Source organism: Epinephelus lanceolatus, chromosome 6, assembly GCF_041903045.1.
Source record: "Epinephelus lanceolatus isolate andai-2023 chromosome 6, ASM4190304v1, whole genome shotgun sequence".
NCBI lineage: Eukaryota > Metazoa > Chordata > Actinopteri > Perciformes > Serranidae > Epinephelus > Epinephelus lanceolatus.
The window spans coordinates 15,118,625-15,145,831 of record NC_135739.1 but is presented as its reverse complement, the minus strand read 5'-3'; the positions used below and the strand labels follow the sequence as shown (position 1 = coordinate 15,145,831).

Genomic DNA, 27,207 nt, shown 5'->3' with positions numbered 1-27,207 from the left:
AACAGGGAAGTTGTTTTATTGGTTCAGCCCGGCATCACAACTGAATGAAGCAGCCTGTGTCGAGGACATGAATAATTCAATAATCCAGTTTATCCAAAATTATTCAATGCATATCAATTCTGAGTGCAGGAGTCTGAAGTGGACAAAATTGCTTATAAAACATCCTGCAGGCTACGTGTAATGTGAGACCGCTGCTCTGAAATGCTAACTAGCAGGACCAGCCCGCTGTGCAAGTGACATATCTGCAATGACAGTAACACTGAGCCTAATAACATCCATTACTGCCCTGCTGCTTAGCAAAGAAGGACTGAACTCTCAGGGTGTGTGTGCGTGTGTGTGTGTGGGTATGTGTGTGTGTGTGTGTGACATCATCTGAAGTAGTGACACTCTTGGGTACAGTAAGTCAGCCTCCCTCTTCCCACACACAATCAGCTCTGTAAACACATGCATATGTTCATGAACGCACACACACACACGCACACACAGTTTCACACGCACACTTGAGAGTTGTTTTCAGACAGCGTTAAGGTTCTTTTATTCTCCGGCTGTCCATTAAAAAGTAAAAAAGCATCTGTTCTTTTTAAATAACAATCATCTTCTTCAACATTTAAATTGATTTGTGAGATTTTTTTTCTTTCATGTCCTGCAAATAATGTTAGCTGTCTTCCATGTGTTGCTTAAGCTTTCTCAGGCCGTAACTGTCTCCACATGCCCAGAGGAGGGACATGGGGAATAAATAAAGCTTTTGTCAAAGGCTGGCTGGCCCTCGTCCCAGATTCTCCTCTTCCTCCTTTCCTCAGTATCCCCTCATCAGGCAGCAGAGTAGATTGACATCCTAGCTTTCATCCACTCGGACACCAGTGTGTGTGTAAATGAACGTACAGTATGTCAGTTCAAGTGTTTTTTTTCAAGTGTGCGTACACACGACAGTCACTGTGTGTACACGGCATGGTACCACGAGTCTTTCTCTGTGAGTCCCAGGTCTCCGTATCAGAGTTCGTCCCTTGAGGCTCGAGCTGCAGGAGGCGGTGAGTCTCCAGTGACGCTGTTCTGTGCCACCGGGCGGATACTGCCCTGCTGGGCCGTCTTGCGGGCGTGCTGCCGGTCCCAGTCTGTGGCCACGGCCTCGTCGTCCCAGATGGTAGAGGTCTCTGTGTCGCTGATGTAGCCTGGCTCTCCGGTGTAGTGGGTGGGATAAATGAGCAGCGGCTCCACAGAGAAGGCCTTCAGGTCCCGCGGCTCGAAGTGGGACATGTAGTCAGTGCTGAGAAAGATGGGGGACAGATGGGGAGAAGAGATGTTAAGGATACTGGAGGCAATTTGATTGTGATTAAGGTGTTGAGTATTAATTATTATCATTATCAATTAACCTTTGATTATTTAATTTCATCCATAAAACGTTAGAAATATGGCTAACAAATATGGTTAACGATTCCCCACAGCCTAGAGTGATGTCTTGTGCTTTCAAAATGGTCTTAAAATCAAGTGTCAGCAACTGTACACCTGCATTAATATGACTAGATGTTACGTGTCCGCTCGTGTCAGTTATCAAAATACTTTTCAGTTAATTTTCTGTCAACTGACTCATCAACGAATCAACCAGTTGTTTCTACATTAATAATGACGAGGGATTATTCGAGAAGAAATCAACAGGAAGCTTCACACTCTTCAGCACCTGTACATTAAAAAATGTTGGCATTTAGAAATGTGATGTGATTGATATGATTACCGACTCATCCTATGTGACTTATCTATACCAAAGTTCAGAGGAAGGAAAGACTATTTTGACCGTTTTGTATTTTGCTTCACTGACTCATCGTATCCTGTTAACTTATAGTTCTGCTGTCCATGCACTCAATGTACCGGAATTTAATTTTACCACGGACAGCATATTTACAGGATATAAAAAGGGGAAGAGGACACTCTTCTCAACTGCAAAACAATTAGTCATAATAGGGATGTTTTTATCACTCTGCACAAAATCACATGCTTTACAAAAACAGTGGCGGAGGAATTGAGTCTTTATATGCTGTTATAGGTCAGATATGAAGGTGAATGGTAACTAGTGTCTATAGCTATCAGATAAATGTTGTAGAATAAAAAGCACATTATTTCCCTAGTCTGAAATGTGGTAGAATTAGAGCTGAAACCAACAGTCATTTAATTGTTCAACGGAAAGTTCATCAACAACTATTCTGCCATTTATTTATTTCAATTTCTTAACCCAAAGTGTCAATCATTATCCAGTTAAAGCTTCTGAAGTTGGAGCTCATGCTTTTCTTTGTCATATATGATAGTAAACTGGAGATCTTTGGGTTTTGAACTTTGTAAATGCCACATTCGGTCCTGGAAATTATAATATCCACTCTTTTCTGATGTACCAAAACAAATGAGCATACAGGCATTCAAGTAGAGTACAAGCACCTCAAAATCTGCATTTAAAGCTACAGTCTCTCTTTCTTTCTCTTTGGTGGCACCCATGGCAATAAGCAATAATTCCGAGTGACCAAGAAAACTGAAAAAAAAAAAAACGGAGGTTACGCCGCTTCACATACATGCAAGTTGAGGAGCGAGTCTGTTGTGTTATCTCTGCCTTTATTCTCTGGTGGATCAACCACTCCTGGGAGATGGAAACCCTGTCACTAACTGTGGGCCGCTTGTGATTTTTCCTGGGAAAGTCGCCTCTGACACCCAGTTTTCAATAACACATATTCAAGGCAGGCCCCCAGGAGGTGTGCCAGGTTTTGAAGCCAATTCTCATAGTGGCCAAGTGGTGGAATTACATTCGTCACATGATGCCATGTGACCCAAAAAGGCTCTTTCCCCACAGACTTACATGGCGTAAATCTCAACCCCGGTGAAATGACACATTTCACTATAAGAATTTGATCCATTAAGTTCAATAACAGTTGCAAAGTCTAGAAGAGCCACACTATTTAATAACTTTTTTGCCCATCAAGTAAGTGGAGTGCTAAAGGCTTGAAACAGTGGACCATAGGCTCAGTCACCATTGTGTTCCCTCATTCAGCGATAAATAGTTACTTAACAGATAGCTATATAAAGGAAAATCTTTGAGATGATTACCTCAAATGCAGTAGTTGAGTAAATGTTCTCAGCTACTTTGCAGCACAGTAGACTAAAAACAGTGGGCATGATAAAGAAAATCTGAAAAACATTTAACCCCAGCCCAAAATCGCATCTTCATGTCGTCATATAAACTACCATCACATTGTGTCACACTATAGGCAGCACAAAACTCTACTATCAGCCTGTCATCGTCAGTGTGCAGGCGGGTCAGAGCGATGAAGGAGAGCTGTTTGGGTGGGACACGTCAGCCTGGAGGCTCGTGCAGACAGAGGTCACGACAGGGGTCAACTCCCTGCTGTTCAATACCTGTTTAAAGCCTGTCAGCACCACATGTGACAGTGAAACCCTACACCTTAATTAGACCACAAACGAACCCACTCACACATTTTTTCACGCAATGAGGCCTTTTCTACCTGTCTTTACTGTCGTGTATTTCTATTGCTTCTGTTTATGTGTGTTGCAGAGCAAAAACTGAGAGGAGAAGAGAAAGCACTTTACTGAGTTTAGTGAGACAGCAGTCTCACCATACAGCTTTCTTTCCCCTAAAAACAACATATGTGACATAATAGCCGCAATTTAAACAGAACACATAATCCCCTGCTGTTCACTTATGTAATATACAACACATTTTACATAATTTCCCAGCTGCCTCTCCACATCTCTGTCCATATTTCCCATTTCTTTCACTTCTGAACAAACTCACCTTCTCTCACTGTTGAATACACACACAGCATGTTTACCTAGTAATCTATACACTGCACACTGGACACACATCTACATGTATTTATATAGTAACACGCTCACACTCACACAGTGTCCATCTCTACCCCACACCCATGCCCAGGCCTCTATCAATGGGAATCCTGTCCCCTTCTCAAAACCAGCAGGAAGAGCCGTGCTGGCCCACATTCCTCAAAGAGAGAGAAGGAAGGAAGGGGGGAGGAGAGGTGGGTGACATGGGGAAGGAGTGGGTGTGCAGAAACGTAAAGGTCTGTTGAGGAGAGTGAGGGAATGATAAAGACGTAAAAAAGAAATGAAGAATGAGAAGAGAGCCAAGAAAGACAAAGAGCTCCCTTTAAGAATAAATGATAAAGAAAATGGAAAGGAGGGAGGATATGGAGGTGGAGGTGGAGGCGGAGCAGGGCACGGCAGGCATCCCCAAGGAGAAAAGAAAGAGAAAAGCCGGCATTGTGTGTGCTGTGCAAAGCCTTGTACCCACTGAACCCCAAGAACAATCCGTGCCCTGTGTACGAGGGAGCAAAGACGAAGGGAAAGAAGAAGAAAACGGAGAAGAAGAAGAAGAAGAAGAAGGGGTTGGTTATGGAAAGAAAAAGAAAGAAAGAGGGGCGAACATAATCAGGGTATAAGCAGGGACATATAGGGAACATATCTTGGAACTGAACTGAACGGAGGTTGTGGTCTACCACACGGGAACAAACTAGGAAACTACACACTATTCCACTGTTTAAAAAGTTGCCAACAAGCATGTTTGTGTCTATGTATAGATAATTACTGTACACTAGGTCCTTTAGTATTTCAGCACTGGTTTATTGCCCTCGTGTCTGTTTTTTTGCATGCACAGGATCGATGCATGCCTGACTGTTTTCTTTAAATATAGCTTTTAATTTTGCATCTTCGTGTTTATTCTGAACGTGGATTACCTGATATAGAGTGCACCTGCAATCATCTATTTGTGGTCCTCAGTTAATATTTGTCTGTCTGTTCATAAACCAGATTGTGTGTAAGGATCTTTCTGTCTGTGTTTGTGAACATTTAATAATAATACATCTCTTTGTAGCTTTGTGGTTTTCTGCATTACACGCCTCAAATAAATCTCCATGCCTTTGTATCCCATGAGCATGCTACTCCTGTTATTCTAAGCGCAGTCATGCAGCACTGTAATTTAAAATCAAAGTAAACTGGAGTAAAAACTGACTTTGGGTGTTTGTTGAACATGATGGGCAGGAACTCGTCAACGGGCAGCATCCTCGCGAATGGCTCTGCAGCCAGTAACTTCCTGGCTCCCTGCTGTGACAGCGCATAGCCGAGTGTCCAGTAGGAGTAGTCAGCCTTGACCAGGTTGTTCACGCCGTCCACGGACTGCTCCGGCTGCTGCACCTGCATACGCTTACGCCCCACATAGCTAGAGCAGAGATGGGAAGAACGTGTTGATGAGGCTTCATGTGAATGGGTGCAAATGCACATTTATTTGAAAACAAAAAGTGTGGGGATGAGTGGGTGTTCTTACATGAGGTCCCAGTCCAGCTGGGTTTTGTCTATGTCATCCATTATGGCCTGGAGCCGTCGTTTAAACCTGGGCTCAAACCTCACGTCATCCTCTAAAAGAAGAACCCTCTGGAGGCCTTGCTCTATCACCTGGATCAGAAAGTACAAACACCCGAGTTAGAATGAAAGAATAACAGCTGTCTGGATTGTCCCTATCTTTTACATTATTCATGATGCTTACTTATCTATCTGTTCTATCTTATGTGGGCCATTTTTTGCTTCAATTTATCAGTAGGATGGTGCAGGCTATTTAAGAGTAACATCTGTATTTTGGTCCAGTATTGAATGAGACAGCTGCGGCTGGCAGCTCAGGCAATTGTGCATAGTTCATGTACTATCACTAGAAGTGCTTGTTTTTGCCACTGACAGGCTCAGGTTATTATTATAAGTGTCTGACAACATTATGGAAAGGATCCCTACAGAGATAAACCTTTTGAATGAACTAGTGATTGTTGTGGGCAGCACAGTGGTGTGGTGGTTAGCACTGTCGCCTCACAGCAAGAGGGCTGCCGGTTCGATTCCGGGTGTAGGAGCCCTTCTGTGCGGAGTTTGCATGTTCTCCCCATGTCAGCGTGGGTTCTCTCCGGGCTCTCCATTCCAGTCTCCAGTCCAAAGACATGCAGAATGGGGACTAGGTTAACTGATAACTCTAAATTGTCCGTAGGTGTGAATGTGGGCGTGAATGGTTGATTCTCTATGTGTCAGCCCTGCGATAGTCTGGCGACCTGTCCAGGGTGTATCCTGCCTCTCGCCCCATGCCAGCTGGGATAGGCTCCAGCCCCCCCGCGACCCTCAAGAGGATGAAGCAGTTAGAAGATGAATGAATGAATGGTGATTGTTGTAACAGTAGAAAGTTGAGGTGTGTTTTACAATGACAAAATTACTGTTTATTTAAATGAAGTCTGGTGGCTTTGGTGAGAGCAATACAACGGCTGTTTCTAGCTAAACAAAAAGGATTTTACTCCTTAATAAAAAGGTCTATCTCTGTAGGGATCCTTTCCATAATGCTGTCAGACACTTGTAATAACAATGAGAACCTGTCAGTAGCAAAAACGAGCACTTTTAGTGGTCACACACTTGACGATGTACAATTGCCTGCAGGGATTACATTCCAGCCCGTTTTGCAGCTGCAGCGCTCTCACTCAGTACTGGACCAGTTTCAGAAATTCTTGTTCCCATTAGTCACTTGGACACAAAGACATGAGAAAATAGGGTCAAGGCTGAAAAATACTGAGGTTACATTTTTCACATTATTTGGAACGATCACTACACTAACTGCTTTGCTTTGATGGTCTGGAAGCTGATTTATAAACATGAATTAAAATGCCACTTTTCACCCATTCATTGAATTGTGTGAGGAGTACCTGGAGAAAGCCCACCTGACACAGAGAGAAACAGGCTGTGTGCAAACTCCACACAGCAGGGCTCCCCTACCCTGGGTTCCTGGTTTGAACCCAGGGTAGGGGTTTTTTCCAGGTACTCCGGCTTCCTCCCACAGTCCAAAGACATGCAGGTTAGTTTAATTTGTAACTCTAAATTGTAGGTGTGAATGTGAGTGTGAATGGTTGTCCATCTCTATGTGTCAGCCCTGTGATAGTCTGGCGACCTGTCCAGGGTGTACCCCGCCTCTCGCCCAGTGTCAGCTGGGATAGGCTCCAGCCCCCCCGCGACCCCTAACAGGATAAGCTGTTATGGAAAATGGATGAATATATAATATAATATAATATGATATAATATATACATGTTTCAAACTGCCACATTCTGGCAACTTCTTTTGTGACATCATATTACTACATGCACATGACAAAAACATAAAACAAACAAAACAAATATCTACACACTGAGCAGTCACCACATCTATTATAACAATACGATGATCAGCTCATTTCGGCGCTATGTGGGAGAACTATTGTAATTAGCTTGATCACAAGCAGCTGATGTTCACCTACAAGTTTTCTGCCTTTACATGCACATTTATCTTCAGGCAACAAGGAGGACATTTGTTTCCTGTTGAAGGAGATGTCAGCAGGTTGTGCTGTCACAAGATCTTCCAACCACCACTGCTCACTACACGGGCCTTCCTCTGTGAAATCAGTGTGTTACTCCCTCTGTGCTCTCACCTGTGTCCATATAGAGTGATGGCTGAGGAAGCAACCGATCTCCCCTCTGGTCAGGACTCGTCCAGAGTAAGGGTCCTTGTAGCCCGGCATCATCTCTATTCCCAGCGCCTGCAGCTGGGACGTATTGAGAGCTCTGGGAGAGATGGGGAAAGGAAATGTGGGATGAGTAGTTGGAAAAGAAAGGTCATTCTCATAACTACACTTGTCATTATGCAGCTGAGTTTGTCATCAGTGAAAACAGCGTCTCTGCAAAACACAACAAAGTCAATCTCAGCAAGCTGCAACAAGTAATACATTGTGCCAGACAAACAAAGGCTGGAGGAAGGATTAGGACATTCTCAACAGCGGATTAAAGAAAGTGCCGAGGAGGGAAAGTAAGTCAAGCCTATTGCTACAAACACCAAAGCTCTGTTTAGAAAGGATGTTTGGATATAGATGTAAGAAAAAGTAGCAACAGACGGGAGACACAAGGCCGGGCATTATCTTAGCTGACGTTCAGGGAGCACAGTTTAAGTGCATGAGATGTTTTGGGTGGAAAAACCTGACTTGCGGTGGTGCTGAATATACTTAAAAAATGTAAGCACAGAGAGTTTGAGGTGATTTCTTTGAGGATTAAAACAGCCTTCAGGTCAGTTCATTGGGTTCATGCAGGGCTGTGTGAATGCGGGTAACCTACTTGCCGTCCACTGCGTCTACCAGTGTGGCGTGTAGACCCAGTGCAGACATTGTTTTCAGCATCCTGGTTCTTCTGTCCAGCCGTCGCTTCAGATTGATCAGGAAAATCTAAACAGAAAAAATGGAGACATGTTCATTTAAGAGATTTTCTATTCTGTAAGTTCTCCTATTTTCTATCAGTTTCTCTCTGTACAATAGAGGATGACTAATAAAGTGAACAGAGGACAATTAAAACAGAAGTTTGGGCAGAGAGGTTTGAGATGAAGGCAAGGGCAAAGGAAGAAGAACTTGGAGACCCAGCTACAACAACAGGAAGTGGGAGTTGCTGATTAACAGTAAATACACAGAGAGAAGAAGCTGAAGAGCTCCCGTTCCTGCAGGCAGAGCCAACACACTCATAACTCACTTTATCAAAACCAGTGGTGTCCTGCGGTGACGGCGGGGAGTACAGGTGCTCAGTGGGCTCAATGTCGTGGTCAACTGTTGACACAGAGAGGAGGGAGGCGAAAGGTTAACACAGCAAAAACAGGATTAGAAAACAGTCGAATTTCCTCGGGATTGTGGTGGCTAATTTAATTTGCTTTATTTAAAATCTGAGCAGTGGGGGGGGGGGGGTTGAATAAACAGGGAGGGGGAGGAGAAGATATAGAGACAGTATGGAGGAGGGAGATTTAGGCAATGAGGGTTGACAGGATGCAATCATGAAGGGTCGAGGTCAAGACAGAAAAGAAACAAACCTGAGAGGTAAAGTAATCAAGGAGTGACTGATAGTAAAGCCACGACAGCTGGAAAATGTTGTGTGTGTGTGTGTGTGTGTGTGTAAGGACTCACTCAAAGCCTCGGTGATGGTGTGTATAAAACTCTCGCTTTCATCTTCCACACTCTGCTGTGCTTTTAGAGGGACAGGCAGCAGGCCGTAATGTTCTTTGTTGCACACGTACATCTGCACACCTGGAACACACACACGTGCACACATGGTTCTGTAAATAAAACCTCTTGACCCAAACCTTCAAATAAGCATGCAAATTAGACCACCCCAGGTCCTCATACCTCGTCTACGTGTGCTGACAGCAAATAAATACTGCCACAGCTAATAAACTGCTCGATGTTCCTTAGTGTTGTTGTTATGCATGAAGCGTGGTTAGGTGGGATGGTTAGAACAGTGTCATACAGAGCGGGTAAAAGTGCTTTGCATGTTTTGTGAGGGATCAAATGTGCTATGATGCCCTGGACACCAGTATGCAGACTTCACACAAGAGAAACATATGTTATCAATCAAAACCATCCTCTCTTTCATAGCCTTAGCAACATGTGTGTCCTTGTTTTTATGTTGCATTTCAATTGGGTTCTGTTTCATACTTAATTAATTCACTTGTGTTTCCCTGTGTAAGTTTTACTGAAAAGTAAAATTATGCACAAGTGACATTTATTTATCTTATAAATACCTGAGTATTGTGTTAGATGATTGTCTTTCTTTTAAGACAGATGTTGAGCAACTTGTGGAAAGGCTTAAGCTGAAACTGGGTTTTTATTTTACAAATAGGAACTGCTTCTCTTTCTTGGTCAAAAAAAGACAAGTCTCTGCTACTTTCTTGACTATGCTTGATTATGGGGATGTATTATATATGAATGCACCCACCCAATGCTGCATGTTCTGGACTCTGTGTATCATGTTGCATTGAGATTCATTACCAACTGTGAGCCCCTAACACATCATAGTATCCTGTATGATCAGTTTGGTTAGCTGTCTTTAAAATTCTCTTGTTCACAAAGCTATTCTTGGCCCACTTCCAGCATATTTATGTGTGTACATTAAGCCTCTTTTAAACTCAAGAGGTTTTACTTCTCATAGTCTGTGCCTTTCCTTCATTCCTCATGTGTCAGCTGTTTTCCCCCTCCCCTTTGTTTCTTAATTGTTCCTAGTTTGTCGCTCTATGGCTGTGTGTGTGTGTCTGGGCATGGCTCTCATCAGTCCTGCTGTCAATCTGCCTGCTCACCTGAAAGCCATTCCCTAATCAACCCCAGCAGTACAAACACCCCGGCTCTGCAGTCCGGGCTCCGCCAGATCATTCAGTTGACCTTGCTGTACTAACGATGGCCTATTTATTGCTTATTGCTTTTTTCCTCTTGGATTTTTTTTTTTTTACCTAAGCCTTGTTTCTCTGTGCCTCAAATCCGCACTCACCGGTCATCGGTTTGGCTCAGCCTGCCTGCCCTGTTTCCCCCGAGCGCCCTGGATCAACCCAAGACACCTCTTCTTGCTTTATTGAAAATAAATCCACTTTAAACTAAACAGCTGTCTGAGTCACGCGGGTCCAGTTCTCTCTATACTATACAACACTACTGGTTAAATAAAGGTTAAATAAAGTAAATATAAGATAACAGAGAATGCTTAAATGGAGTGTAACAGTAGCAGAAGTTAAAAAAACCCTACAAAGTCAGGGAATTGACTAAGAAATGTCCATTGCACTGCAAAAATCATTTGCCACCAGCTTTAGCAGTACACTCCAGAGTGGACTGAATTGAGCAAGGGTGTGTTATTGCTTATGAATTAAACATTTTATTCATTATCAGAAGAATGAGAAGAATATCTCCTCTTTCAGAAGTTAAATATTCTCACTTTAGAGGCCTTCACACAACAGAGGCGTTGAATGAATTTGCACGTCAATGTATTTTTTTAACTGTTGTTTTTGTCATCAGTACTTTCACACCAAACACGAATACAATGCAATGAATGAATGACCTTTTTTTTTCAGAATAAAGTTGATTTTGCAAGGTTTTCGCACCAGGAATAAAGGCCAAACCAATCACATCCTATTGCAAATGTCCCAAACTCACATCACTGCTGGTATGAATAGCTTCAATGCAGGCAAGAATTTTTATGCTGTTTCTTCGTCACGCCCCTGGTATGTAAATGCCTTAACAAAGTATATTTACTTGCACATTTTTGCATTGTTGTAGATATTGAAACTAATTTGTGGGACAGAAGAAGCCGTGCCTCTGTGTTTCTGTGAGGGTCTTATTGTTTGCATATCGGTTTCTGTTTGTGTGAATGCTTTTATGTGTTTACTTTAAGTTGGCAGGCAGATGCCACACACTCTTGTTGTCTGTGTAATGGAAAGCTTAATGGCTCTGTTTGTTCCCTATGGATGATTACTCACGTCAAACACACAAATCTACAAACACTGGTATTGTTGCACACTTAAACACAGACACAAGCACAGTCAAGACGAACACATGGATCCATTTTTCTCTGCTTTCGTTCACCTGCTTTAATCTGAGACATGTGCATAAAACCAATAAAAAGCCCTCAGCAGTGCACACATTCAGAATTAAAAACAGTTCGCAATGTAAGTGAATTAATGAAGTTACTGAATGGCCTCGGTTCATCAAAGTGAAGCTGCCATGTGGCATTTGAGACCATGGTGCAAATGTGGTAGTTTGTTGTGAGTTCAGTTTTCAAACTGACCGGATTGACGTGCCGAGAATGCAAACACCATGATGTCATCAAATGCCCAGCTGTAGTCCGGGTGCGGAGGGTAGAAAGCCAGGTCCCTGCTGGATTCACGACGCAGGTCTAACAAGTAGGTGCTGTGCACCATGGGAACAGCAAAACAGCCGAGCCGCTTCCACTCCCTGATTGGCTGGTAGTCTGGGGTTCGCTTGTAGTAACCCTGAGAGGAGGGAGATGAAGAACGCCAGGTTTAGGTGATAAATCTACCTGAGAGGACGGACAGATGTATGAATTTCAATCCAAAGTGTACCTGTGGGGTGATGCCACACCAGAAGTTGGAGTAAAGCGAGCGAGACTCCATCATGGGAGCTACCAGGGTCAGGTTTTCAGCCATCAGCAGGTTCAGCACACGAGGGTTCGTCAGCAGGTTGTCACTGTCTACAAACTAAAGAGGGGAGAGAGTCTGAGTGCACAAGTCACTCATTGTATCATATCAGTTCAGCTGTGTGGTTCATTTTTAAGGGTATATTATGCAGGATTTTCCTTAAAAAAAACAAAAAAACAAAAAGATGTATGGACTCATACAGAAGTAATCCCCCTCAATCATCACTTATGACCCACTAAAAGTGTGTGGCGGTGTATTTATCTGCAGAGACTTCACCCTCTGCCTGTATTGTCCTATTTTCCATGTTCTGGACGCTTAGTTGCCCCGACAGCGCTAGGTGAGGTCAGGGCTTTAAAAAAAGGGAGCAACCAGGCGCCTGACCGTAAACAGCAGGCATCCAAAACACACAGTGCCTTGCAAATGCCAAATGGGAGTGAATCTTGTGTTGGCTTTTACCTTCATTTTCACTGGCAAACATGTTTACAAACAGTAACCGACAAACCTGCATTATATACCTTTAACGAATATGTCCCTGGTATCTAATTAAATTGGAATCAGCTGTTTCATTCATGGCTATCAGCTGACGAGTAACGTCCAGTCATACTGATGCAGGTGTACAGCATGGCCAATAATATCGGACACTTGTCAACACTACATGTCTCTGAGGGTCCGGACGGACCCCTATGCAGATATCAGGGTGCTGCCCAAAATTTGTGACTGCCCGACTGTGTACACAACAAGTGCCCTGAATACACATGGCCCAGTTCCACACTCCGGTTCAGCTGGAGGCATATGCACCTCTAGCTGGTTTGCTGAGAAGAAGAAAAAAGGTAACAAATGCTGGAACTCCCAAGGCCCGGGGCAGACCCAGGACACACTGGAGGGACTACGTATCTCATCTGGCCTGGGAATGCCTTGGGGTCCAGGAGGAGCTGGACATCACTGCTGGGGAGAGGGACCTCTGGGGTATTTTGCTTGGCCTGCTGCCCCTGCGACCAGGCCCCAGATAAGCCAATGAAAATGGATGGATGGATGTTGGAAGCTTGTTTTAAAGAGAGGTTGTGCAAGGAGATCCGCCATTACCCACATTTATATAATTCATCTTTAAAGAAATGCAAAGATTTCCCCCCCAAAAACAGACTGGAATGGAGTGTGGATTGGGTTGTCCGTGGACGTTCAACTCAGCAAGTATGTCCAAGGCCTAAAGTCCCACTTACTCTGCCACCCCAGTCTCCTCCCTATATGCTACATTTTTGGTATTGTTAATTTAACTGTGACTAAAATTTATGTTTATATATGTGTTTATTACGAGGGATTAGTTTTCACAGCAGAATCTTTGTGGCTGCTCAAAGTCTGTGAGTGCTCCCTCACAGAGCAGATCCTTTTCTATCAAACTGAATAACCATTTGCTATGAATATACCGCTGACTGAATTGTTGCATAGTTATCATCAGATCAAGAAAGTATCCAAGTCTTACAAGTATGTAGTCGGCCCATCGTTCCCTGGCAGCCTTCAGCGCCGCCTGTCTCAGCTTCATCACATGGTTGAACCTTGAAGGAGGCCAGTGCTTCGGGCCCCACTCATCTGTGTACGACCTGATGCAGAGATAAAAGGTAATTAATTCGTCATCACTATTCAAGTAACTATGAGTAAAACCAGAACAACAGAAAGATGGAATTCAAGTCTGAAGTACTCTGAATAGATGGTAGTAAACGATTCCTGTGGAAACCATGACTCACCTCGGCTCCTCCATGGGTCTCCACTCCACATAGTGGTAGACACGCTGGGCTCTTTTCAGCCATTCTCTTAACATGGCAGTGGTGTTGTCCACATTATGGTCTGTTGCTGCCCTGAAAACAGACAACAGAAACAACACAGGACATCATTCAAACGAAGCAAACACTCCACCTTCCATCGCAATGACACAGCAGCCACAAAACAGTTTAAATCCCTGAAACTGCGACTCTGCCAGTTGAAGTGCATCTGCTAAACACTTGAGCTGTAAACAACTGTCCCTGTGCAGAAACAAGCCTCTTGGCGTGTCAGGATTGTTTGAAGGGATGAGACCCTCTGGAAAAATAAGAGGATGTGAAGCTGAGTCAAACATAATGCAGAGAGCTGCGAACTGTCATTAGCTGGAGGGAACAGGGAAGAGGTTGTGACACTCTGAGCGGTGACATTCAGAGAGCATGTTATGGAAGAAGACGTACGCGCTTCCAGATTTGTCCAATTACTGTCGAATGTTACGACAGGCAGGCTCGGCGTTGCGAAGCGTCTTCACTGCCTAATTAACTGCACTGCTGGAGCTGGGACAAAGTCTGAGGAGCCACAGTGCAGACAGACATTACTCTGAGGCACTTGGGTTAAACATGGCCACGACAGGTAAACCAAGCACATGCCAACAACACTCTAGAGACGGGCTGCCACGAGGACGTCCATCAAAATTAACTCACCCTGAGGGTACGTTTCCCTTAACCTGAAGGTGAATACTGATGCACTATGTGTTAACACCTTGGCATAGAAATAGTGCACACACAGACAGACAGACACAACACCAGTACACACACACTCATACCTGTAAGCAAATGATGTCAGTGTAAAACTTAGCACAGTTGCAGCTGCTTATTTCTCACTCCTGTGGTTTGCACTCTGCGTAGCTGTTTCTTCACAGAGATTTCCACTTCAGTTCCCAGAGCTGACTCAGAGGAGACACTACCACTACTGTATGTGCCGGTGAGAGTGTGTGTATATATAAATTTGCGCAAGAGAAATTAAGACTGTAACCGTATCACTGTGCAGCTCCCTATCACTTCTATGAGTGTCAGAAAAGTAAATATCAGCTGTCTTTGCGTTTAAATTGCCCTTTAAAGAAGAAAGGTCAACAGAACGTGAGGAAGAAGCCTGTACTCGAATGTGTGCACACAGACACACACTCACGCTTAATGAGATGGAGTTTTCCACTGCTTGCTGTAATATTCCTTGCTGTACTCGCTCCAAAATCGCACCCGATTTGCGACTGGCTGGACAAAGATAGAAACACACACACGCACACACACACTTGTGCACTGTCTGCTCGTATTTTTAGTGAGATTTACCCACCCTTCATTTACCCACATTTAGCAGAAATAGCAATACAGAAGCACCTGTTCTCACACACACGCACATGCTTGTATCACCCACACAGATGTTTATATCCATGGGGGCTCCTGGGCACAGACATGAAAAAGGCCCCTACTCTACTCTGCTATACAGGAGCAAGACACACAGACTTTGTGGTGGTTTTGTGTCTTTTTTGGCTGTTGTTTTGTGTTGCTTTCAGGTACATGTGTGTCTTTTCTGGCAGTTTTGTGTCTCTTTGTGGTTATTTTGCATCTCTTTCTAGTTATTTTGCATCTTTTTGTAGTTATTTTGTGTCTCTTTGTAGTTCCTTTGCTCATCTTCGTGGTCATTTTGAGTCACTTCCTGGTTTGTACACATTAATGTGAGTGACATTTTGTGGCAAGCAAAAATCACACATAAACATGAACAGTCTTGCACCGCAGACATGGATTACTCAGAAAGAGGCAGAGCCCTCTTTGGTTTGGAATTTCAATAATCTTCAGTCAGACGGTTAAATATCTCATCACACATAACCAGCAGCTGGAAAGAGGCTGTGAGCCTGAAGGAGACACAGTGGTCAATAATTTTAATAGTATGTGTGTGTGTTTATGTGTGTGTGTGCATGCCTACACTTGCAGATATGTGACAAAACATAAGGACGTTCATTTTTGTGTCCTGGGAATGCTGTTTTTACAGCAGTGTGACTGGTGATTTATCTGCTGCACAAGTGGTACTTTAGCATTTTAAATGTATCTGTTTGAGTGTATGTTAAAGGTTGAGGGCATGCGTGTAAAAAGTAAAAACGTGTGTATGCAAGCATGCGTGTGTGTGTGTGTGTGTGTGTGTGTGTTTTAGTGGATAACTGCCCATGAGGAGTCATAAAGGAGGAAGGTGCCTCTTGATGACTGGCTGTTGTGTTTTTTTATCATGGGCTAGAAGCACACTAAAACACCTGACTGGCTGGTAATGAGCACATGTGCACACACATTTACAACCGCTAAACTGCACATCGCTGGGGGAAATAAATGTGTTGGTACATGTTATCTTCCAATGACAGACTCAGCTCCAGGCATGGATTTAACAGGAGGGAACTTCTGGGAAGTAAAGAACAATATGTGGTGCACATATGTGGGAACATACAGTACACATACATGTACGTGTGTCTTTATGAGTACATTAGACAACAAAGAGGAGTGTGGAGCAGAGCGGCAAAAAGGGGGTGAAAGGGGGAATTCCTCAAAGAGCTCATTAAAACCCCTCAAAACTTATAAATTATCAGACTGACTTTGTTTTACACATATCACATTAAAATGCTAATGATGCCTTTACTTAACTCACAAAATCAGAGCAAATAAAAATCTCACAAAACTCGTTTTTTTGTGTGTTTTAACAGGCTTTCCTTGGCAGGACGTGTGCTCCCGGTGTCCTGGTAATCTGTCGGTAAAGGTTGAAGGCTGTCTACAAAGGAATAGAAAACTGTGTCTTGGGAATGGTTTAAAAAAAAAAGACATATGGGAACATTTACGTCAATGAATAATCAGATTTTCCCAATAAAAGGGAAGCATTACTCTAACTGTGTTATGAAGCTTTTGGGGCTAAAACTTAAATAAATAGACACTTCATACATATCACAATGGTAAAAGTACAAAATGCAATGACTGGGGATGATGCATAACTTCTTTAGTGTTAGTGTTCCTCCCACTGCCAAGCCCCTTTGAGCACTCAGGATTCTGAGTACACTGTGTGAGCTTTCACTAACATCGTTTCATCCTAGCAAGGGTGTAGGTTTTGTTTCAACATTGAAGGGGACACATATAAAAAGGGGGTGTTGGGGGGTCCTCTGCCAGAAAATGTTGAGCATTTCCTGCATTCTGGTGGATTTTTATGCACCAATTTGTGGCTTTTGTGCATCAATTTACAGTGTAAATGTCTTTAATCTTGTCAAAATAAAAGTCCTCTGCTACTTTCATGTCTCTATTGAGGAGATCAAATACAAATGTTCTGAATATTGAGCTGGAAATGTTTGATCAGGCAAGGCAAACGACTTAAAGTAAATTCATCTTTTCCTTTAGATGTACTTCATTCCATGCTTTCCATAACTTCTAAGGAGCATTCTCTCATTTCATTTTAAACACTTCAAAAGGCAACTATGTGCTCCGCAATTTCCTCTACCTTCAGGCAAGATAACCCACAGCAGCTGAACTGTACTGTATTGTTACCTCAGTGCCAAAGAGTCTTCCCTGTTCCTGCCAATTCTTCATCTGTGCGAAGCTGACAGCTCTGAAACTGTGGAATTATGAATATTTTATCTCACACCGGGGATATATCTGCATCTATACACACCTGGCAACACTTTGTTTGTTTGTGACAATATGCAAATCAAGATATAGGGTAACTGTATGTGCATGCATCTCTGTATAAAGGCACAGTCGTGTGGGCTCCCTCCTCATCCATCCATACATCTGCATCTACCTCTTTCTTGCCTTGTGCTGCGCCTCCTTGTTCCCCTTCTAAAGTTTACAGTAAATTGCAGCCTCATTATTCTGCTGCCTGCAGCTTTGAGGTTGGGCTTCATCTCCCCGTATCTGTCTTTATGATTAGCATCTGGTCACCACATGCTTCCCCAGGCTTTACCTACACCACTCCCTCTGTCTCTATTGCTTCATAGATATCCATTTATTCTCCCCTCATTATATAATCTCAGTGCACTAGGCCATCTGTCCTTTCACCTACTTACATCCTACTTACTCATTGTCTTGTCATCTCTTGTGCACATCTCAAACCATCTACATATTACACCTGTCCTTAATCAGCACTGCAGCAGCTAATGTAGAGTATTATCATCAATATTGTAGAGGAAATTATAGGACAAAACAGCCAAAGTCTGAATGATCCCTTGTTTTGCTGAGTCAGAAACTGGTTTGCATGATATCCTTTGAATAGCAGAAATTTTCATATCACAACGTATGAAAAGTAACAGTCACATTACCTATAACATTACCACACTTTTGTATATCTGCGAAAAGTTATTTGGTCTAGTCAGACTGCACTGCAGCAATCATTCAGTAAAACGTAGTAATATAATACGTTGGTCACATCTGCATCTCCATCAGCAGACGTGATTATCAACCCACTTCATCACTCTCTCTGGCTCTCTCCCTCCCTCTGTTTAAGGTAATCCACTGCAGGAGTGTGTCAGATAACAGGGGAGTGTGTCATGAAGGAGAGGGCTGACATCTGGCCTTAAACACAGAGGCTTGTCTCTGAGACTGGCCCTTTTAGGTAAACACAGGTCTGAAAAAATCCAGCAGGCCAGTGTCAGCTGACTGTTGATTAAATAAACGATCTAATATCGCTGCCAATAATGGCTGGGTGCTGCATGTAATTAAGAAGTAAGAATGCCTCTTTCAGACCCCAGTGTAAATGCCTTTAAAACGTAATAACTATGCCAGCGTGTGCATGTCTGTGTTGACTTTGCAGTATAGTCTCCCCTGTGGAGGCTGACGTGGCTGCAGGTCTCTTGATGGCCTAGTGAGGCAAAAGAGAAAGAGGAGGGGGTGGAAGGGCAGAGAGATGGAGGTGAACGGGAAATTCCTCATAACTCTCAGGGTCAACAAAAGTAGCGAGGGCTGGCGGGGTTGCACTGAAGTGTAATATTCAGTATTTATACTCAAGACTGGGAAAAGATCTAGTTAGATATGGAAGAAAGTGTTGACTGTTGGTAGGAGACGGGATAATAAACAAACTCACTTCTGATAAACTTTACTTTGCAAGAATGTCACACACATTTTTGGGGAAAGTTTTAAACACATTTCATTGTTTAAAAATCCCCAACACAGGGATTAATTGACCCTGCAGTCCCGGGTGTCCTATAAGCAGTTTGAGGCCCTAATCAAACAGAGTTGTGTGGTGCACAGCCACAGAATCACACTTTTGCTATGAAGTAAACTCACAGACACCTTAAAATCTGCATAAAAAATAGACAGTCGAAGGGCACCTGCTGTGGCTTTGATTTGGGGTAAGAGGCTGTTCTCAAATAGAACTCTGGTCACAGGCAAACATAGATCTGTGAGGGTGCATAATAATTTTAGAAAGTGGAAAAAGCACAGGGAATACCACCAGCTGGTCCAAGAGCTTCACCTGCATCATGGTCATTCCAAGGCTGATTTTAGGATGAGTCAGGGATAGTTTGACAATCTGCCGTCAATCACCAGGCCTAATTACAGTTGTTTAAACGTTAGAAAGTAGTTGAAGCAATAGGACTTGGAGCTTGCTTGCCCGGGACAACATCTAAAGCAGTAGTTCCCAACTGGTCCAGACATGGGGTCCAGGTTTGTCCTTAGTCATTAGTTCAAGGTCCACACAGTTTAAAATATTCAGCATCATACGTGCGTTTGGACATGTCGTGGAGCTGGTTTGCTGTCTTTGTTAAGTAGCTGTCTGTTATTCACTCACTCTACAGCAGGGAATAGCACTTCAAAATAAAAGGTCTGTGCCGGAAATTCACTGTACTTCAAAATAAAGTGTTGTTTTTTACAAACTTGACACACTTGTGAGTCACTGGCTGTCCATTCAGAATGGACCCACGACCCACTTTTGGACCGCGACCCACCAGTAGGGAACCACTGGTCTAAAGTGAGCACCACCAGTCATGTCTGGTGTTCCACTGACTTGTTGTTATCACCACCACAGAAGGCCTGCATCTCAATTCACCTGACAATGGGGAAAAACGGTGATGATGATGAATGATGTTGGGCACTTTTCCACTCTAAGTTTCAATTTTATGTAGAACAGGAAAATGCAAGGTGCTCAGCGACACAAAAGCAGAGAGCAAACGTTTTACTATCATTGACAACCATTACAAAAAGCCACCCCAGGCTGCTAAAATGCACTCTGTCTGATAGGAGCTTTACAGTGCTTTTGTAAGGAGATTTTTTTTGGTGCAGTACTGCGGGTGGCCAGCAGGTCAAACTGAGCAAGAGTGACTCACCATGATGTGTCCATGTCCTCCCAATACATGCCCCTCCCTCTGTCCCATAGCATCAGGAAAGGTTTCCCTGGTCCTGCATTTTTTAGCCATTTGGTTCCAGGACAAAAAGTGTCTGAATGTATGTTTCTTTATCCTCCTGAGACCTGACCCTTTGTTTGGATTGCTTTTTTTAGTCCAACGTCCTCAAACAAGATGACAATTAAGTCCCAATGTCCTCATATGAGACGATAATAAAGTCCCAATCCCAGTCCCTTTTGTGGCGGGGTCTTGTTTTTACATGTATTAGTGTATTGTGCTCTAACTACTACTAAAAGGCACAAAGAAGTGTCCACGAACGAGGACAGCAGGCCTAAGTTAAGCAGAATGAAGTATTAGGTCCAGTAAACCCAAAATGTGATGTTCTCATATGAGGACACAGGATCTCAGGAGGATATGCTGATGATCTACTTTTGCATGTCTACAATCTTGTAGCTTCCCTTCAGTTCCGGGCCAATTTGTTTAACTCTCTAGAAAGAACCTCAGTCACCGTAACAGCAGGTTTCTCCCAGGTAATTTCCAAACACACTGTGATTTTCACTGGGTAGATTAGAGGAATAACGTGTCATTTTTTGGCACCAAAACCCTACAATATTTTGCTCTGAAAAGACGATTGTTCCTTAGATCGTCATGACAAAACTGGGTACTGAACTGCACTAATACTGTTTTAGTTTTCTAATGGACAGGAGCGACTATTTACACAATGTAAGCAAAACCAGACATGCCATCATAGCAAAATATTATTTAAAACATGCTCTGGTTTTGAAGATGGACAAACAGAGAGAAAAAGGAACAGAGCGAAAGAAAACATGTGAAAACAGAAAACAGTGAAGGAAACAGATGGGAGGTGTGATGGAGAAACAGAAGCATGTCGGGAAAGAAAGAGGAAATGAGAGAGGGGTGGGACAGGGAAGGAGAGGGAACACTGTAAAATAGATGACACACAGACAGATGGATGGGGCTATAATTATATTTCCTCTATGAGAACATGAGCACCAGTCTTTCAAATGAATACTCTACTGTTCATGAAAACATTACTCTAAACACTTCACCTGAATGATGAACAGTGGCCCTGTGTCTTCCTCTTTCTACCACTCTCCTTACTTCACCTTATCTTGTTATCCATATCCAGACCTCTCCCTCTCCAGATGAAATCGCTCATACCAAGATGTCCTTGTGTTTCAGTGTCTGCCAGCTCTACTGTTGCTGTGCTGCCAAGCTCTGACAATGCTGCTGGAAGTATGCAGGAACACATGCAGGCATCTAAGCAAGAATTCAAGAGTCTGGAGCCAGGAGCGACCATCTTCACTCCGGGGGAGAGACAGAGCTTGAAAAAAAGGCTCAGGGACTGGAAAGTCAATTATCTGTATTTACTGAAACTTAATTGAACAGATATGTCAGGTCTACAGAGCAACTGTTCCCATGAGCACCTTCTTGCCACAGGGCAGAGAGGATCGGGCCTGAATGTTGGCAGGTAAAACATCCTCAACTGCGCCCCCTCAGCTTTGCACAGAGTTTGCGGTTTGGGGCTCAATTAGGGCCTGGCAAAGATTAGCCTCTGAAGTCACTGTTTGGAAAATGGATATTGGGCCACTTAGTAATTTCTACTAATAACACCTCATCATTTCTTGTTAAATTTCCTTATTTCCACTGATATCCCACAGCTATATGAGCAATACAGTACAAAAAACGTGACTCAGTACCTCTCGAGTCAGACTGAACGCTCATTTCAAAGTGATGCGTCACCGACCATATAGGCCATGTGCTTAATGTCCTCTTCAAAAAAAATGAATAAGCAACACAGCTGCACTGCATGATATGTTTGTTCATTGTGAAGAACACAGGTATTTTAAGTTAGTCACATATTCGCTGTCCTGCTGCTGTCCATGGCTGAAAATAGTCCCAAACAAATGCACTATTTGCTCCTGTTTGAGACACATTTGCCAAAAATTACAGTGCTGAGCTGTTTTGGGAAATCATTGAGACACTTTTTTTGAGTGAACCTACATATTCTTGAGCTGTTTTAAAAGATTTTCTTCTGCAGAAGATGCAAATGGGCCTGGGGCTGAGGGTGAGGTGACGTTGAAGTAGTATAGTAGTATGGTAAAGTACTGAGAGAACTCATTGGTAGTTTTAAGAACACAACATCCCTAACAGCATCTTAATGGACCCTTTAACTTTATTTGGTCCTTATCTCATTGTAGTTATTTACCTAATTTAAAAGAAAAGCTGACAATATTTGGTACTCTCACGTTTTGCAGTGGAAAAAATTTCACTGTCCAAAGCGACACAAGCATGTTCCATATGGATAAAACATACTCCAGATGTGCTGCATCACTTGGGAAAAACGATGCCTGACTTTCGCACAGCAGAGAGGACCTGCCAGATGTGTTTGGACTATTGTATCTGAAGCCATCTGAGGCCACATCCACACTAATACATTTTTGTTTTAAAACTAAAACTTATCTCCATACACGAGCATTTTACCATTGTTTTAGTAATAATTTCCATCTGTAATGACATAAAAACGCATCTCACATGACTGTTCATGTGCACTGGGAATGCACGTGCTGATGCAAAGAAAGCAGATTGTCTCCTCTGCTTAGTTACGTAACACAATACAGAAATGGACAAAAGTAAAACCAAATATTTCTTTGCTTAGACTGACAATGAGGTGGAACTGTTACTGAAAGTAAGGCAGTAGTATAGGCCAGTTAAGGTGGCAGAAAACAGATTAAGAGTCATTGCAAAGCAAGTATTACATGAGAGCAGTACCAGCCAGGAGCATCATCCATCGCCACAGGAAGCAATGGCAATGGGGAAGGAATAATATTACCCAAACAGAAACAAAGGTATGTAGGCCTTGGTATAATGTTTTGGCTTGACATGCCATGACTGATAAGACCCAGTCAAGAAGCAAACGTGGATGTCTGCACAATCGTTTCGGGAAGTCTGTTTCTGCCCGTCCAGAGTAAAATGCAACCCTGGAGTATTCAAACAAAAAATGGGGTCAGCAGTATTTTTAAAGTTATTTGTTTTAGGGGTTCCGATGGACGCTTGGCGTAGATGTAGCAATAGTTATGAAGCTCTAGTGAAAGTCCAGTCAGGAAGACAGTTTTCTTTCTCACCCTGCCATTCCCTTCTTGCATGCATGTGCACTCACTATCTCTACATGTCATCAGCTGGTTCACAATCAACCAATAGCACAGCGACACACCTTCTGTCAGCCCATCATCTTACTGCTCCTCATTTCAAATATGGTTCCCTGTCTGCCATTGTTTTTTCTTGCTGCTGTCATGCGCACCCTCCACCTCCCCATCACCACCTAGTCTTTATGGTTTCTTCAGCCTCATCCACCTCAGCAGTCAGCAGCCTCAGAGTCAGCAGCCACCACCATCAGTGTCTAAATTTATCTTGCTGCCACTCAGATGTCCCTCAATCACAAAATATCTTCTTTAACTTCTGTTAAATCTTAATTACCACAAATCATCCGTTTATCTCTACACTCATATTCCCTATTAAACATTATCTTTACTTCATTCTTTTGTCTCTCCTGATTGAAATATATTTTAATATGAAAATGTATTAGTGTGGATTTAGTCTGAGACTCAGTGTGTCTGTATACGTGCAGGTGGCTTTGATGTCAAATCTTCTGTAAAATATTCCAAAATGGGGAGGATATAGATCGCTACTTTGTATGAGGTGTGAACCACGTAAGTTGTTTCAAAGCATATTGTGTTGCAGTCCAGAAAGAAGATCCAAGCATCTTCCTCTGCTCCAGTGAAGCTTGAGTCATTACAAGCTGCTTATCTGGGAAATATCAGCCTGAGCTTCTGGAGGTTGTGCCAAATACCTGAGCAGATGTTAAAAGACCTTTTTAGTTTCCCACGGATTAGATGTGACTGCAGAATACAAATCCTCAGGTGATACTGATTGGGAGGTCGGAGATGACTGTGGCCTGTTAGTGTGCATATGGAGGTTCTGGTCGACTGCGAGCCTTGTGAGGTAACTGGGGAAGTGAACGGAAAACAGGGGCTGAGCCAGAAGAGCAGAGCAGAAACACACACCCCTTGTGTGTGTTAAAGCATTCAAACACACACAGGCATATAGGAAAATAGATGCTTGTACATGTATATCCATACCTGCACTAGAACAATGAAGATAATCAGACACACTCATTTTACCAGTGCCAGTAGTGATGTAATTTGAAGTGACACACAGTGAAAACATATGCTGCTAATCATTCACAAATGCCCGTGTTGTCAGCATCAGATAGCCTTTCCCGTTGTTATAATTTATTCCATACACTTGGATTAACTGCTCTTTAAAATGATCAAACTCCCTGCCTGACAAAAAAACAATTTGTGCTTCACTGGTGCGTTCCCACGAAGGAATGGAGCCTGAGGTAACACACCTGGCACAGGGAAACTCATGCGATCCAGCATCGCAAAACTGATAACCTTATAAACCTCTCTGATTATTTCCATTGTCTTCAGCTTTAGTATCTGTCAGTTAGAGGAAATGAAAATAGGGAACAAAGAAATTTGCTCAGCACAAAAAACCCTGATCAAACCGTCAGATGCGTCCACAGGCAGTCTGCAGGGCAGGGCGGTTAGATAAAAAGGGGCACCTCTTGCATGCTCAAATTGACATGCACACACATAGTAATGTTTTAAATAGACATTTGACAGACAGATTAATATTTTCTATATTTAAATCTAAGAGTTGCATGGAATTAATATTACAGCTGTAGAGACATGGTCAGGACTCTAGACTGACACTTTTTTGTGAGTTTGCAAGTTAAAGTTTTATGTGGTTGCATTCATGTGAGCACATGAACCGGCTGAGGGTTCTACTAACAGTGACAAACAGAGTGACAGCTGACAGCTCAACGTGTTTCATCCAGTAGCTGCTATTAGAAAGTTACCAGCAGAAACAGTTGTTTTGCAACCTCTGTGTATTGATGTTCATTGCAACTTCAGTAATTTCTGCTGCCTTACGTTCAACACACATCAGATCCAGTAGTGTTGTGGGCGAGACACTGAGCGAGGTGACAGAGTGGTGACTGCACACAGACAGGCGACTGCATCAGAGCCAAAGTAGCTTTTTCAAGTAATTAATTTCTTACGCTATCAGATAAATTAGGGAGTTCACTGAGTGCTGATCCTTTCTCTAGAGCACAAACCTCTTGTGTTTATTTGAATTAAGATTAAAGCACTGAACAGAAACAGATTATCTACATCAGAGTTTATTTAAATAAGTAAAATTATTTAAATAGGTAAAATTATATTGTGTATACCTCTGACCAGCAGTCTCTCTGACCTAGACAGGAACACAGGCCAAAAGAACAAACATGAATCATTTAAGTGTCGCATCAGGGCTCAGACATATCTTGATTTAAAAGGGCTTTTAAAGAGTAAAATGTGGCACTTGGTGCATGAGGAACAGGCCACTGCAGAGCCCAACACTGCAGTCAGCATAAATCACACAGTCGAGGAGACCTTTACTCAGCATTCAAGTCCAATTTTTCATGGTCCATTTGCTGCTGCGTAACTCAGTGCACTCGTCAAAACAACTTAAATATTGGCTATGTCATGTTATGTCATATTGCATATGGGCAAATCCTTTCTATCAAATGCCTGAGTGGAGCTGGAAATGGCACAGAGTGTCTAAAAATCCTGCATCAATCTCCTCCTGACATGTAGATACAGGATACAATTACATAAAACTTCTCCCAGTATCTGACAGGAGCTACAGTATACACAGCATATCTGTCAGCAAGGCATTCAGCGTGTACATATTTGGGGTGCAGTGGAAAATTCTTTACTTATAGAATCACATCATACCTTGGGGATTTATAGTGGTGGCTGTATAAAACAGATGTATTGGTTATTAAAAGTTTAACAAGTGGAACTTTGATACCACAAATCCATCCCCGTCCCTTCATTGTCTATCATTATAAAGTACAATTATAGTCATAAATATAAAATAAGTGGTTATATTGTGGCTGAGTAAATAAACAACATGACATGAAGAACAGTCCTGCAGGGAAGGCCGATGATGTCAGCGCTCTGACATGCTCTTTATGGCTTGGTCTTCTCTGGCAATTCCACAAATCATCATCTCGACACCCAGCATAGCACCTGGCTGGGAAAGCTCTTCCCCATATGAACACAGCCGGCGGGCAGTAAACAGCGGCCAGCAGCAGGCAGTGTGAACACGTTAAGACAAACACAGCGTTCACTGCTTATTAAAACCTCTATGATTTTCTTTGAAGCTGCTTACATAAAACAGTAACTAATAGATGCAGGGTGCCAAACTCAAATATTAGCTGGCAAAAGATGAAAGCTGTGAAATTCTCAACTTAACCTCAACTCACGGGGAGTCCAGTTAGCCACTGTGAGAAACTCTGTAGCCTGGGCTGCATGTCATCCATGTCCTCTTCTCCATATTGTCAGTCACGACCCGCCACTCTCATTCTCTTAAACACTGATGTGTTTTTGAGATGGAGAGAAAATGTTGTTAATAGTTTAGCTTCCTGCTAATGAACCAAAGTGAACCAAAGTCTCATGGCTGCGGCTACAAGTTCATGTTTATGTCGCTAATGTTAAACTCTCGAATCACAGCGTGTCTTCCGTCTCACTCCCCACCGCTACAGACCACCTCACTGTGAGGAGAGTGGGCAGCAGCTCCAGAGACAGAACCCCAGTCAGCAGCTGCTGCACCTCGAATCCAACCAGTGCAAACCCCAGCTTTGGGGGCCGGACAGCCCAGACCATCTGCCAGATCAGCAAACTTTCTGTTGCTGCCGTTACACTACTTAGACCCAGCACTGCTCCTGGCCACCAGTCTGATGTGACCCCCAGTGCTAAGGGGGGTTTGCACTGGCCACATTTAAGCCTGCTCTCCTCCCGGGGAGGTGGTTTATAGCAGCGGATAGCGAGGCAGGGGGATGGGGTGGCTAGCCAACTAATACGCTGCTGGTTGCCCAGACGTCACCCATCGTGGCAGTGTGATACACAGACAGGCGGCGTCAGCTCATAATGCAGCCGGATGGCCAGAAGATACATCGCTG

The 27,207-nt window shown here is 43.1% G+C and overlaps 1 protein-coding gene across 1 annotated transcript in view; it reads right to left on the bottom strand.

Moving 5' to 3' along the window:
* colgalt2b (collagen beta(1-O)galactosyltransferase 2b) overlaps window positions 1–27,207 on the bottom strand; it is a 32,058-nt gene continuing 4,851 nt past the window's right edge. The window contains exons 2-12 of the mRNA XM_033622749.2: window positions 13,747–13,857; window positions 13,485–13,602; window positions 11,933–12,067; window positions 11,638–11,842; window positions 9,000–9,119; window positions 8,575–8,648; window positions 8,170–8,276; window positions 7,494–7,626; window positions 5,336–5,463; window positions 5,024–5,230; window positions 1–1,264 (exon numbers count right to left, since the gene is read on the bottom strand). Of these exons, the coding sequence (XP_033478640.1) occupies window positions 991–1,264; window positions 5,024–5,230; window positions 5,336–5,463; window positions 7,494–7,626; window positions 8,170–8,276; window positions 8,575–8,648; window positions 9,000–9,119; window positions 11,638–11,842; window positions 11,933–12,067; window positions 13,485–13,602; window positions 13,747–13,857 (1,612 nt within the window). The 3' untranslated portion in view covers window positions 1–990. The remainder of the gene's footprint in view (window positions 1,265–5,023; window positions 5,231–5,335; window positions 5,464–7,493; window positions 7,627–8,169; window positions 8,277–8,574; window positions 8,649–8,999; window positions 9,120–11,637; window positions 11,843–11,932; window positions 12,068–13,484; window positions 13,603–13,746; window positions 13,858–27,207) is intronic.